Source organism: Bubalus kerabau, chromosome 6, assembly GCF_029407905.1.
Source record: "Bubalus kerabau isolate K-KA32 ecotype Philippines breed swamp buffalo chromosome 6, PCC_UOA_SB_1v2, whole genome shotgun sequence".
In the NCBI taxonomy this organism is placed as follows: domain Eukaryota; kingdom Metazoa; phylum Chordata; class Mammalia; order Artiodactyla; family Bovidae; genus Bubalus; species Bubalus kerabau.
This window is the reverse complement of record NC_073629.1, coordinates 35,870,441-35,885,383: the sequence shown is the minus strand read 5'-3', so window position 1 is coordinate 35,885,383 and position 14,943 is coordinate 35,870,441. Positions and strand designations below refer to the sequence as shown.

At 36.2% G+C, this 14,943-nt stretch overlaps 1 protein-coding gene and 1 pseudogene across 1 annotated transcript in view; one reads left to right on the top strand and one right to left on the bottom strand.

The window, feature by feature from the left end:
* The window catches only part of LOC129655032 (calcium-binding mitochondrial carrier protein SCaMC-1-like), a 90,121-nt gene that overhangs the window by 34,829 nt on the left and 40,349 nt on the right, over positions 1 to 14,943 (bottom strand). Inside the window, exons 4-5 of the mRNA XM_055584909.1 lie at positions 14,660 to 14,771; positions 2,053 to 2,211 (exon numbers count right to left, since the gene is read on the bottom strand). Coding sequence (XP_055440884.1) covers positions 2,053 to 2,211; positions 14,660 to 14,771 — 271 coding nt within the window. The remainder of the gene's footprint in view (positions 1 to 2,052; positions 2,212 to 14,659; positions 14,772 to 14,943) is intronic.
* On the top strand, positions 93 to 906 carry LOC129655818 (40S ribosomal protein S6-like; annotated as a pseudogene).

The window sequence follows — 14,943 nt, the reverse complement described above, 5'->3', positions numbered from 1 at the left end:
CCTTACTGTCTTATGCCAGTTAACTCACAGTGTACAATTATAACTATTCAGCTTATTTTCATAGTATCTTGGAAGCGATCAGCTGCCTCCAGATGAAGCTGAACATTTCCTTCCCAGCCACTGGTTGCACATCCACTGACGTGAATGATGAACACAAATGTCCTACCTTTTGAGGGAAGCATATAGACATAGAAGTTGCTGCTGATGCTCTGGGAGAATGGGAGGGTTATGTGGGCCAAATCAGTGGTGGGAATGACAAACAAGGTTTCTCCATTAAGCACGGTGGCTTGACCCATGGCCATGTCTACCACTACTGAGGAAGAAGCAATCCTGTTATAGACCAAAGAGAAATGGAGAAAGGAAATGAAATCTGTTCAGAGTTGCACTCTGAATGCCAATGTGAGTGTTCTCAACTTGGTTATTGCAAAAATGAGATATTCCTAATTCTACTGTGCCTCACTGCCTGGGACACATGCACCCTAATCCCCGCCAAAAAAACAGCCAAATCCGCAAACTTTTCAGTCACTAAAGAAGATGATGTTTACCAGTATGTTGTCAGAAATCCCCTGAACAAAGAAGGTATGAAACCCAGGACCATAGTACACAAGATTCAGTATTTTGTTGCTCCATGTGCCCTGCAACACAGATACTGGCATAATACTCTGAAGAAAGAGTATAAAGAGAAAGAGAAATACTCTAAGGAAAATAAGGAAGAGGCAACAAGAATATTATGAACTTTTGACCAAGAGAAGGAAGCAAGCCAAAGAAAAACAGGAACAGACTGCCCAGAGATGGAGGCTGTCCTCCCTGAGGGCCCCTATCTTTAATTCTGAGTCAGTCAAAAATTTTTACTCTTTATTTTTTTGGCCATGTGGCATGTGGGGTCCTACTCCAACCAAGGGTTAAACCCACACACCCCGCACTGGAAGTGCAGAGTCTTAATCACTGGGCCACCAAGAAAATCCCCCCAAATAAGATTTTCTGAGTCACAAACAAACAAAATCATATAGTACCAAAAAATACTATTCATAATCCATTATCAAATATCACCTATGTTACCAAAAAAAGACAATAAAATACCCAGGTATGTAAATTTAATTACAAATTTAAATTTACTAGATTGTGAATTGGGCTTCCCTAGTGGCTCAGACAATAAAGAATCCACCAGCAATGCAGGAGATGCAGATTTGATCCCAAGGTCAGGAAGATCTCCTGGAGAAGGACATGTCAATCCACTCCAGTATTCTTGCCTGGAGAATTCCATGGACAGAGGAGCCTGGTGGGTATAGTCCATGGGATTGCAAAGAGTTAGACACAACTGAGTGACTAACACTTACTTACTGAGATTGTATATTATTAATTTTGTATCATTGTAAAGAAAGTATTCAGCAAATATTAAATTTAAAAATAATTTTTTTTGGCCACAGGGCATGTGGGATCTTAGTTCCCCAACCAGGGATCGAACCCACACCCCCAAATTGGAAGTAGGGAATCTTAACCACTGGACTTCCAGGGAAGCTCAGCAAATATTAACTTTTAATTGACACTTAACAGATTAAAATTAAACATGCATTATTTTATAACTACTGTTGACAATCTATTAATCAGTAAAATAAAATTAAATAGTATTACCTCTAAACAGATATTAGTCAGTAACACACTCCTAGTAACTTATTTTCCAATTCTTAGAAATATTATTAGTACTTAAGTAGATTAGAACCACGCTATTATGTTAGGTTTCAGGGGCTCGAGACACCTAATAAGTTAGACTAATTGTATGTCTTAACACTTCATTCATAGATTCAGTTATAATCCTGAGAAAAAATTTCTAAGAGTGGTTCCTATTATTATTTCAAATAAAAATTAATTTTAAAAGCATCTGAAAGAAAATTAAGGCATCTTTTAATATTGAAAATAAGAAAATTTATGTTTTCAGAAAAAACATAAAACTTCAGGGAGAAGTAGTATGAAATGTGCCAAAACATTTCTTTTGAAAATTATCAAGATTTTTTTCAAGTTACTTTAATGCTTAAGGGCTAAAGTGCAAACTACCTGCATCATGACCTTCAAGCGGTCAAAAGGTGCCGTGCACGTCCTTGCAACTCCACCGGCTATCCCTCCTGCCACCAAGCGCTTCCACCAATTTCCAGAACGTTTTTCCTGTTCAGTAATGTCATCTGGAATAGCTATGCTCTCCCCTATGTCAATCATCTGATAAAACGTAAAACAGAATTAGACGGTCAAGTGAAAACACTTGATAAGTAAAAGGATAACTCTGTACAAAGATCAAAAACCCAAAGATTATTTTTCATATCTCACCTCCTGTTAATGAAGATTGACAATATTCTTAGCACTTGTATTAGACCAAATAATTTCTAATAGCACGTTCATGTATTGATTTAATGTAATATCCCAACTGGAGGTTTTAGTTTTAAATTCTCAAGCTATTTAGAAAATTCTCAAATATTAGACTAATCTCTTTCATGAAAAACCTAAACACTCCATGCAGGGATCATGTCCTAGTTATGCAACATAGTGTCTGCCACACAGTAAATAAGGAATAAATGCTTAAATTTTTTTCTCTATTTTATTTCAAGTTCTCTCAGATTACAAAACTTAACCTGAGTCAAAATTCAAGAGTAGCATTTTATATGTTTTCATTTCCTTCTCTATTATTTACACTGACTTCAAATGTCAGTTTTCTTTTTAAAAATCTGAACTCTAACAAGTTTTGCATTTCACTTCATTTTCAGTTATTATACATGATTTTGCTAAGACTACACATTTTTGCTAAATGTTGGGCAGTGTGGTTCAGTAGGAAAACGGCCAAATTGGATCTAGGTTCCATTACTTGTCAATCATAGTGTGTGTGTGTTAGTCACTCAGTCGTGTCCTACTCTTTGCAATCCCATGGACTAAAGCCCACCAGGCTCCTCTGTCCATGGAATTTTCCAGGCAATCAGAGCGAACAAGTCTTTTCTCTGCTTCTTAGTTTTCCGATCTTCATTTATTCATTCATTGAGCACCCTCTTTCCAAGCACCATCTCACCTCAGTGCCTTTGTTTTTTATTTTCCCCCTGCCTAGAACATTTCTCCTTGGCTCTTTCCATGGCTTCCTCCCTAATATGTAAAACAATCTTAATTAGTTCATTTCTATTGAGTGCTTTTTCCTCTAGAAGGTAAGCCTAATAAGAGCATCAAACTGGTCTCTCTTGTGCATCGATAAACCTAGCACCTTGGTCAGGGGAGATAACTGTGTTCTCTAAGTGGTGATTGAATTAGTGAATTAAAGTCCACGGCCCTGGGCTACATATGAGTAACATAATGGTGCATAAATCAGTTTCTGCCCTCTAGTCCTGAATATTCATTGGAAGAACTGATGCTTTTGAACTGTGGTGTTGGAGAAGACTCTTGAGAGTCCCTTGGACTACAAGGAGAACCAATCAGTCCATCCTAAAGGAAATCAGCCCTGAATATTCACTGGAAGGACTGATACTGAAGTGGAAGCTCCAATACTTTGGTCACCTGATGCAAAGAGCTAACTCACTGGTAAATGTCGTGATGTTAAGAAAGATTGAAGGCAAAAGGAGAAGGGGGTGGCAGAGGATGATGATGGTTATATAGAATCACCAACTCAATGGACTTGAATTTGAACAAACTCCAGGAAATAGTGGAGGATAAAGGAGCCTGGAGTGCTGCAGTCCATGGGCTCACAAAGAGTCTGACACAACTTAGTGACTGAACAACAAGAAAGAAGCCAGGTAAAGCAGATATTTTACGGATGGAGTGACCAACCAAATCAAACACAACTGAGAGGTCAAGTAAGCTGAGATGTAAGAATAAACTACTGAGGTTGGAACATGGAGATCATTGCTTCAGAAGCCACTGAAAAGAAAGCTTGTAAAGTTTCAGGTCAGAATGGGGTCTAACAAAAGATTTTCAAAATCATTAAAATTAAAATTACAATAATATTCTATTTAATATTCACAAAATTGTCCAAAATTCTAGTCAGATAATAACAACTACTTGCAAGCATACAGAGCAAGAGTAATTTTAATCCATCACTGGTGAAAACAAATGGTACAAAAATTTTGGAAAATACTTTGATGTTACCTAGTGAAAGTAAACACAAAACAGCAATTCCACTCCTGTGTATATGCCCTATATTCCTAGAAAAAGTCTTATTCATGTACACCAGGAGACATACACAAGAAAGCTTCAGTTCAGTTCAGTTCAGTCACTCAGTTGTGTCTGACTCTTTGTGACCCCATGAACGGCAGCATGCCAGGCCTCCCTGTCCATCACCAACTCCCAGAGTCCACCCAAACCCATGTCCATCGAGTCGGTGACGCCATCCAACCATCCAATCCTCTGTCATACCCTTCTCCTCCTGCCCTCAATCTTTCCCAGCATATTAAAAAGCAGAGACATTATTTTGCCAACAAAGGTCCATCTAGTCAAGGCTATGGTTTTTCCAGTGGTCATGTATGGATGTGAGAGTTGGACTGTGAAGAAAGCTGAGTGCTGAAGAATTGATGCTTTTGAACTGTGGTGTTGGAGAAGACTCTTGAGAGTCCCTTGGACTCCAAGGAGATCCAACCAGTCCATCCTAAAGGAGACCAGTCCTGGGTGTTCATTGGAAGGACTGATGTTTGTTGAAGCTGAAACTCCAATACTTTGGCCACCTGATGCGAAGAGCTGACTCATTTGAAAAGACAAGAAAGCTTATTGCATCATTATTTATAATAGAAAAAATCTAGAAATGACATGAATGTTCAACAATTGTGAAACTGATAAATATATATATATATATATATGTATGTATTCATACACTGGTATACTATATGAGAGAAAATGAATAGAATACAGTTACAAACATCAACATAGTTTAATCTAAATAAGTAGAATGTTAAAATATATACAGTTCAAAAATGGGCAAAATCAAATAATATGTTGCTTATACATACATACTTGGTGCTAAAAGTATAAAGAAAAAGGAGAAAAATGGTTTACAGAAAATTCAGTATATTGGTTAACTCTTGGTGGAAGAAGAGGCATATGACTGGGGAGGACACAAGGGTTTTAAAGTAAGGAGAATGCCTATTTCTTAACTTGGTAGTGAGTACATTAGGGTTAATGATACAATTTCTAATTGCACTTATGTTATTTATACTTTTTTGTATTTCTGCTGTTTATGTCCCAATAACAAAGAATTTTATAAAAACAAAAAGAACGTCTACACTGACTTCCGCACCATTTGGCATGTGTTACTGCCAGACCTACTCTTACTTTCAGACAAAGGCACTGAATTGTGACAGAAGGCTTGGTTTTGTGAAATAACAAAAAAGAAAAATAGAAATGGATGATGTGATGACACTTTAAAAACAGCTTCAATGAAAGAATGCAGTGATATGGGCAGTCACTAGAAGAGGGGGCATGGTCAAGGGTGTATTTTTAAATGGGAGAAATTGTAGTGTTTTTGTACGCTTATGGGAATGATACAACAGAGATGCAAAAATTGATTGTGACTGAGACTACTGCTCAACAGACTCTATCCTCTTTTTTTGTTTTGTGACAACCCAGTCACATCCACATTCTGCATTTTGCCTGGGTAAATGGCCACCCAAATAGAAACCACATTTCCACACTTCCCTAGGAGCTTGTGTAGACACTAGTCTAGATTTTGGCCAGTTAGTTATGAACAGAGTAAATATGTACAACCTCCACTTCACATCCTTAAAAGTGAAGCAATGACCCAGCTTCAACTATGCACATGAGGACAACATCTTGGAGAACAGAAAGAACCAGTGGATTTCTCAAGGCTTTTGTGAAACAGAGGTACCCTATCAGCTTAAGCAAGCCTTACTATTACATGAATAAGAAATAGATTTCTATCTTATTTAAGTCACTGTCTTTGGGATGTTGTTGCTATAGTTTCTTATCTCTCATACTGATGATGCAGGAGAGAGGGAACAATAACAGGAGTAAAGTAAATGAGAATAAATGAGAGGAATCCAATCCAATGCCCAGGCACCGCACTTGACATGGGAAGTTTTCAAGTATATCACACTACAAAACTGACATCAATGAGGTAGGAAGATTTATGCTATAGAGAGGGGGCCAGGGAGAAATCCTTTGCAGATGGGTCCAAAGGAGAGAGGAGCAAAACATATTGATAACAAATAACACACTCTACTTCACTGGCTTATTCCAGTGCTATAACTCAGAATTTTGAGGCATCCAGGAAATTTCAGAAAGCATCTCTTTGCCCACAGTATTATAAAACAAATAGATACTATTAAGTAGTTAGGTGCGTGCTAAGAGGTTTCAGTCGTGTCTGACTCTTTGCAACCCTATGGACTGTAGCCCGTCAGGCTTCTCTGTCCATGGAATTCTCCAAGCAAGATACTGGAGTGGGTTACCATGCCCTCCTCCAAAGGATCTTCCCAACTACTTAACAAGGGCTTCCCAGGTGGCACTAGTGGTAAAGACCCAGGGTCTTTCTTTACCTTCCATCAAATTGTATAGTTTGTAATATATTAAGGTAATGGTATTATCGTGACAAATAATAACACATTCTGGTTGTCAAGTCCTTATTTTGTGTCAGAGGCTATTCTAAATTTGTGATTTGTTAATTAACTTAATGTAACAACTAACGATAAACCTGGTAAATCATGTAATTTTGGAGAAGATGGAGAGGTGAGTGGGCCCTGAGACCAACACCTCTGCTGATAATCTGCTGAAGCATAGGTTTTGTAGAGGTGGCATTCTAAGCAAATGCACATTTGTTCATTATTGTAGTTCAAAAAGAATTCAACAGTATATTAAAAAGATCACATACTCCAATTGCTGCTGCTGTTAAGTCACTTCAGTCATGTCTGACTCTGTGTGACGCCATAGATGGCAGCCCACCAGGCTCCGCCATCCCGGGGATTCTCCAGGCAAGAACATTGGAGTGGGTTGCCATTTCCTTCTCCCATACTCCCATTAAATGGGATTTATCTCTGGAATGCAAGGATGTTTAAGCATACACAAATCAATAAATATGATACATCATATTAACAGAATAAAGGATAACAATTAGATCGTCTTAATAGATGCACAAAAGCACTTGACAAAATTCAGTATCCTTTATGATTTGTTGTTCAGTCGCTCAGTCATATCCAACTCTTTGCAACCCCATGGACTGCAGCATGCTAGGCTTCCCTGTCCTTCACCATCTTCTGGGAGTTTACTCAAATTCATGTCCATTGAGTCAGTGATGCCATCCAACCACCTCATCCTCTGTCAACCCCTTCTTCTCCAGCTTTCAGTCTTTCCCAGCATCAGGGTCTTTTCCAATGAGTTGGCTCTTCACATCAGGTGCAAAGTATTGGAGCTTCAGCTTCAGCATCAGTCATTCCAATGAATATTCAGGACTGATTTCCTTTAGGATTGACTGGTTTGATCTCCTTGCAGTTCAAGGGACTCTCAAGAGTCTTCTCCAACATCACAGTTCAAAAGCATCAATTCTTTGGTGCTCAGCTTTCCTTATGGTCCAGCTCTCACATTCATATATGACTATTGGAAAAACCATGGCTTTGACTAGATGGACTTTTGTTGCAATAATGTCTCTGCTTTTTAATATGCTGTCTAGGTTTACCATAGCTTTTCTTCCAAGGAGCAAGTGTTTTTTAATTTCATGGCTAAAGTCACCATCTGCAGTGATTTTGGAGCCCAAGGAAATAAAATCTGTCACTGTTTCCATTGTTTCCCCATCTATTTGTCATGAAGAGATGGGACTGGATGCCATGATCTTAGTTTTTTGAATGTTGAGTTTTAAGCCAGCTTTTTCACTCTCATCTTTCACCTTCATCAAGAGGCTCTTTAGTTCCTCTTTGCTTTCTGCCATTAGGGTAGTGTCATCTGCATATCAGAGGTTATTGATATTTCTCCCAGCAATCTTGATTCCAGCTTGTGCTTCATCCATCCCAGCATTTTGCATGATGTACTCTGCATAAATAAGCAGGTTGATGATACACAGCCTTGACATACTCCTTTCCCAATTTGGAATCAGTCCGTTATTCCACATCTGGTTCTAACTGTTGCTTCTTGACTTGTATACAGGTTTCTCAAGAGGCAGGTAAGATGATCTGGTATTCCCATCTCTTTAAGAATTTTCCAGTTTGTTGTAATCCACACAGTCAAAGGTTTTAGCATAGTCAACGAAGCAGAAGTAGATGTTTTTCTGGAATTCTCTAGCTGTGTCTATGATCCCGCAGATGTTGGGAATTTGACCGCTGGTTCCTCTGTCTTTTCTAAATCCAGCTTGTACATCTAGACGTTCTTGGTTCACCTACTATTGAAGCGTAGCTTGAAGGATTTTGAGCATTACCTTGGTAGCATGTGAAATGAGTGCAATTGTGCGGTAGTTTGAATGTTCTTTGGCATTTCCCTTCTTTGGAATTGGAATGAAAACTGACCTTTTACAGGTCACCATGGTCACTGCTGAGTTTTCTCAATTTGCTGGCATATTGAATGTAGTGCTTTAACAGCATCATCTTTTAGGATTTGAAATAGCTCAGCTGGAATTCCATCACCTCCACGAGCTTTGTTTGTAGCTGATGCTTCATGATTAAAAAGTCCTTACAATTAAAAAAAAAACTCAAAAAAATTGGGTGTAGAATAAATGTACCTCAACATAAAAAGTCATATATGACTATATATATATAGTCATATATAACATTAATCATACTCAGTGATGAAAAATTTTAAGCTTTTCCTTAAAATCAGGAACAAGATGATGGTGACCACTCTCACCACTCCTGATCAACATAGTAGTGAAAGTTTTAGCCACAACAATTAAGCAAGTGAAAGAAACAAAAGGCTTACAAATTGGAAAGAAAGTAAAATTGTTCCTGTTTGGAATAACATGATTTTATATTATTTAAAAAAAAACAAACCCTAAAGATTCCACCAAAAAAACTGTTTGAACTAGTCAATGAAATAAGTAAAGTTGCAGGATATACAATCAGCATTCAAGAATCAGTTGAATTTCTATTTACTAACAATGAAATATCTAAAATGGAAATTTAGAAAATTCCATTCATAATAGCATCAACAAAATACTTAAAAGTAAAGTTAACCAAAGAGGTAAAAGACAATCAAAAACTGTAAGATATTGATATAAGAATTAAAGAAGACATAAATAAATGAAAAGATATGACAAGCTCATGGATTGGAAGAATTAATATTGTTAAAATACCCATATGACCCAAAGACATCTGTAGACTCAGTGCAATTCTTAGAAAAATTCCAATGGCATTTTTCAAAGAATCAGAAAAAATAAAGTCCTAAAACGTGTATGTGTGTGATTAGGCCACCCAAGATGGCTTGATCTCCTGCTCTCTGTACACACCCTGCTTGACCAGTGCCTGCTTCATCTACACCCTACTCACATGACAGACTTTCTTATATACTTGCCCTCGCCCACTCAGAGATTGTTCTAATCTTTAGATCAGAATATCTCCACCCTAATAGACTATCAAAGGGGTGGTGAGGGTGTGTCCTTCTGCTAGTTTCCCTGGTAATCCATAACCCAACCTGAGGTCAATTCCCACTGTAACTGATAACCCTCATCCCAGGAGCAAAGACTACCACCATGTCCTGCCCACCAAGTGCTGCACATAGTAGGATATTGCTCCAGGACCTTGCTTTAGCTGTGTAAATCCCTCTATCCATTAAATCATTGATGTCTCTGTTGCTGACCCCAGGATCTTTCTCTTCTCTCAAGGCTAGACAAGTACAAGGCTTTCAGGTCTGTGAGGTGCAATCCAATAGTATGGACCCTCAAAAGACCTCAAATCGCCAAATAAATCTTGATACAAAAGAACAAAGCTGAAGGCATCACATTTATGGATTTCAAACTATACAACAAAACTATAGCAATCAAAACATACAGTATCAGCATAAATACAAATATATAAATCAATGGAACAGAGTCAAGAGCCCAGAAATGTATTTATTTATAAATAAATGATTTATAAATCATTTTTGTAAAGATTTACAATCCTTTCTTATCAGCTAATATTTGACAAGAACACTCAATAAGGAAAGTATAGTCTCCTAATTGTGTCAGGAAAACTGGCTAACCACATGCAGCAGAATGAAATTGGACCACTATCTTACATTACTCACAAAAATTAATTCAAAATGGATTAAAGACTTAAAATATAAGATCTGAAACTGTAAAACTAACCAGAAGAAAACATAAGGGACCAATGGACAGATCATTCAGACAGAAAATCATTAAGGATACACAAGCCTTAAATGATAGGTTAGACCAGATGAACTTAATTTATATTTATAGAGCATCCCATCTGAAAGCAGCAGAATACACTTTCTTCTAACGTGCACATGGAACATTCTCCAGGTAGATCACATGTTGAGCCACAAATCAAGCCTTGGTAAATTTAAGAAAACTGAAATCATTTCAAGCATTTTTTCTGACTGCAATGCTATGAGATTAGAAATTAATTACAAGAAAAAACTGTAAAAAACACAAACACATGGAGGCTAAACAATATGTTACTAAACAATCAATAGATCACTGAAGAAATTGAAGAAGAAATTTAAAAAATACCTAGAGACAAATGACAACGAAACCCTCAGAACCCAAAACCCACGGGACACAGCAAAGGCAGTTCTAAGAAGGAAGTTTATAGCAGAACAATCTTACCTTAGGAAACAAGAAAACTCTTAAATGAACAACCTAACCTAAAACTAAAAGCTAGTTCTTTGAAAAGATAAACAACATTGATAAACCTTTAGCCAGATTCAGCAAGAAAAAAGAGGAAAGAGTTCGTTAATAAAATTAGAAATGAAAAAAGAGAAGTTTCAAATGACACCACAGAAATACAAAGGATTATAAGAGACTACTACAAGCAACTATATGCCAATAAAGTGGACACCTAGAAAAAATGGACAAATTCTTAGACAAGTACAAACTGGCAAGACTGAATCAGGAAGAAACAGAAAATACAAATACACCAATCACAAGTATTGAAATGGAAAAAATGATTTAAAAACTTCCAACTAACAAAAGTTCAGAACTAAATGGCTTCACAGATGAATTCTATCAAACATTTGGAGACAAACTAACACCTATCCTTCTGAAACAATTTACAAGAACTGCAGAGGAAGAAACACTCCCAAATTCATTCTATGAGGCCACCATCACCCTGATACTAAAACCAGATAAAGATACCACACACAAAAAAAGAAAATTAAAGGCCAATATCAGTGAAGAATATACTCACAAAAAATTCTTAAAAAGATATTAGAAAATTGAATTAAACATCACATTAAAAAAAATCATATACCATGATCAAGTGCAATTTACCCCAGGGATGCAAGGATTCTTCAATATATACAAATCAATCAATGTGATACACTACATTAACAAATTGAAAATAAAAAATAATATGATAATGTCATAGATGCAGAAAAAAGCTTTTGACAAAATTCAACACCTATTTATGATAAAAACTCTCCAGAAAGTGGGAATAGAGAAAACAAACTCCAACATAATAAAGACCACAAACAACAAACCCACAGCTAACATCATTCTCAGCAGTGAAAAACTGAAAGCATTTCCTCTAAGATCAAGAGCAGGACAAGAATATCTATTCTCATCACTTTTATTCAACAGAGTTTTGGATGTCCTATCCATGGCAATCAGAAAGGAAAATGAAATAAAAGGAATCCAAATTGGAAAATAAGAAGTTAAACAGATACTGTTTGCAAATGACATGATACTACATGTAGAAAATCCTAAAGATGCTGCCAGAAAACTACTAGAGCTCATCAATAAATTTGGTAAAATTGCTGGATAAAAAAAGTTGAATTCTTATACACTAGCAACAAAAGATCAGAAAGAGAAATTAAGAAAACAATCCCATGTTACATCACATCAAAAAGAATAAAACACCTAGGAATACATCTACCTAAAGAGGCAAAAAAGACATGTACCCTGAAAACTATAAGATGCTGATGAAATAAATCAAAGTTGACAAAAACAGAGAGAAAAACCATGTTCTTGGGCTGGAAGAATAAATATTGTCAAAATGATTATACTACCCAAAGCAATGTACAGATTCAGTGCAATCTCTATCAAATCCCCAGAGGTATTTTTCACAGAATTGAACAAAAATCTTTTTAATTTGTATGGTAACACAAAAGACCCCAAATAGCCAAACCACTCTAGAGAGAGTAAAACAGAGCTGGGGGAATCAGGCTCCCTGACTCAAACTATACTACAAGGCTACAGTCATCAAAACAGTATGGTGTTGGTACAAAAACAGAAATACAGATCAATGGAACAGGATGGAAAGTCCAGAGATAAAGCCATGCACCTCCGGTCAACCAATCTATGACAAACAAGGAAAGAATATAAAATGGAGAAAAGACAGTCTCTTCAACAAGGGGTGCTAGGAAAACTAGACAGGTATATATAAAAGAATGAACTCAGAAAAACATACACAAAAATAAACTCAAAATGGAAGACTGGATACTATAAAATCTTAGTGAAAAACAGGCAGAACACTCTCTGATATAAATTGCAGATTATCTCTCCTGATTCACCTCTTAGACCAATGAAAATAAGAACAAAAATAAAATGGGACCTAATTAAACTTAAAAACTTGCACAGCAAAATGAAAAGATAATCCACAGAATGGGAGAAAATATTTGCAAATGATGCAACTGATAAGGGATTAATCTCCAAAATATACGAACAACTCATGCAGCTCAATATCCCCCCCTCCAAAATAGACAGAAGATCTAAATAGACATTTCTCTAAAGAAGACACACAGATGGCCAAAAAGCACATGAAAAGATAATATCGCTAATTATTATAGAAATGCAAATCAAAACTACAGTGAGGTATCACCTCACACTTGGTTAGAATGGTCATCATTAAAACATCTACAAACAATAAATGGTGGAGAGGGTGTGGAGAAAAGTGAACTCTTCTATACTGTTGGCTGGAATGTAAATTGGTACAGCCACTAAGGAGGTTCCTTTAAAAACTAAAAATAGAGCTTACGTATGATCTGGCAACCCCACTCCTGGCCGTATACCTGGACAAAAATCATACTTTGAAAAGATATTCACTGCATCATTATTCACAACAGCCAAGACATGGAAGCAACTAAAATGTCTATTGACAGAGGAATGCATAAAGAAAATGTGGGAGAGATATATGTATTATACATATATTATACATATAATATATATTATTGTATTTTATATATATATAATGCAATAAAATATTACTCAGCCATAAAAAAAGAATGAAATAGTATCATTTACAGCAACATGGATGAATCTGGAGGGCATTATGCTTTGTGAAATAAGTCAGAAAAAGAAAGGTAAATACTGTATGTTACCACTTATATGTGCAATCTCTTACTAGGGGAATGGATAAAGAAAATGTATTCAATGTGTACTATGTCATAGTTAGAAGTAATAAACTAGATGAACACATAACAATAATAATGTCTTAAAATCATAACAAGTAAATAAAACAAGAAATAAGATGTGAACTTTAGCACAATACTATCTATGTAAATTTAAAACACACATGAAACATTATATGATTTTTAAGAATATAGATTCAAGAATACAAAACATGCCTATCACAATAAGTAACATTTTGAACACATATATTACCTGCTGAACTCTCTTCTACATATACTAATGTACTAATTTAATTCTCAAAACTCTAACCATTATTATCCCCAATATATAAATAAGGAAATTGAGGCACAGAGGGATTATATAGCTAGTGGGTGGCAGATGTGGAGTTAAAACCTTGGCAATCTGACATCAAAGACTATGCTCTTAGTCTTCCCCAAAATGTACATGAAGAGGAGGCATAAAATTACAATGGTGGATGCAAATATTATGCCCTGAAAAATGACTGACTTAACTCCCTGTGGGCTTCCCTGGTGGCTCAGACGGTAAAGAATCCTCCTGCAATGCAAGAGACCTGGATTTGATCCCTGGGTTGGGAAGATCCCCTGGAGGAGGAAAAGGCATCCCACTCCACTATTCTTGCCTGGAGAATCCCCAGGGTCAGAGGAGCCTGGCAGGCTACAGTTCATGGGGTTGCATAGAGTTGGACATGACTAAGCGACTAAGCACATAACTCCCTGTACCTGAGATCTAAAAAAGAAAAAAAGCTTATTACTAAATCTCATTTGTTCCTCACAACTCTTAATCAAGTACTTATATTAAAATGGCAAACAGATTATGTACGTGATTCTTTCTGATTCTAAAATTTTGAATCTTAATCTTTACATTTTCTATGACAGAAGGCCTAATTGAGTACACTGTATCTGTGAAAAAAAGAAGGGTGTACTATTTTTCCACTTTTCTAGGACAATTAACTGTATAAGAGTCATTTATTCTCAACACAAAGTGGGCCTTTTCAGCAGATGGATATCTATATTATGTTCTAGCTTTTAGCAAACAAAGTTATTGTGATAGCTATGTTTGCACACTTCTTGCTAAGAGTACTATTACTTTAGACAGTGAGATCTAAAGAGATTATGTGATCATAAGAGATATGACATTTATGGCAAAATAAAAATAGAGCAAAATACAAAGTAATCTTACAGTAGAACGCTTCCAGAAATGAGCAATTTCATCGATATTTTTTGCAGGATGAAGCAAGAAGTAGTTCTTCCATTCATCCCAATCTACTGTCATTGTTCCATCTCTATCAATGCTGAAATTAAAAAAAATATTTATAACAAAGTAACAACATTATAAAAATTAATTAAACACTTCCTACATATTTATTGTAGAAGCCACTTCTTTGGGCTTCATCAATTTTCCTATCTTTAATAAAAGTTTATTTTTTGGAATAGTTTAAGACTTTCAGAAAATCTTAGAGAGTA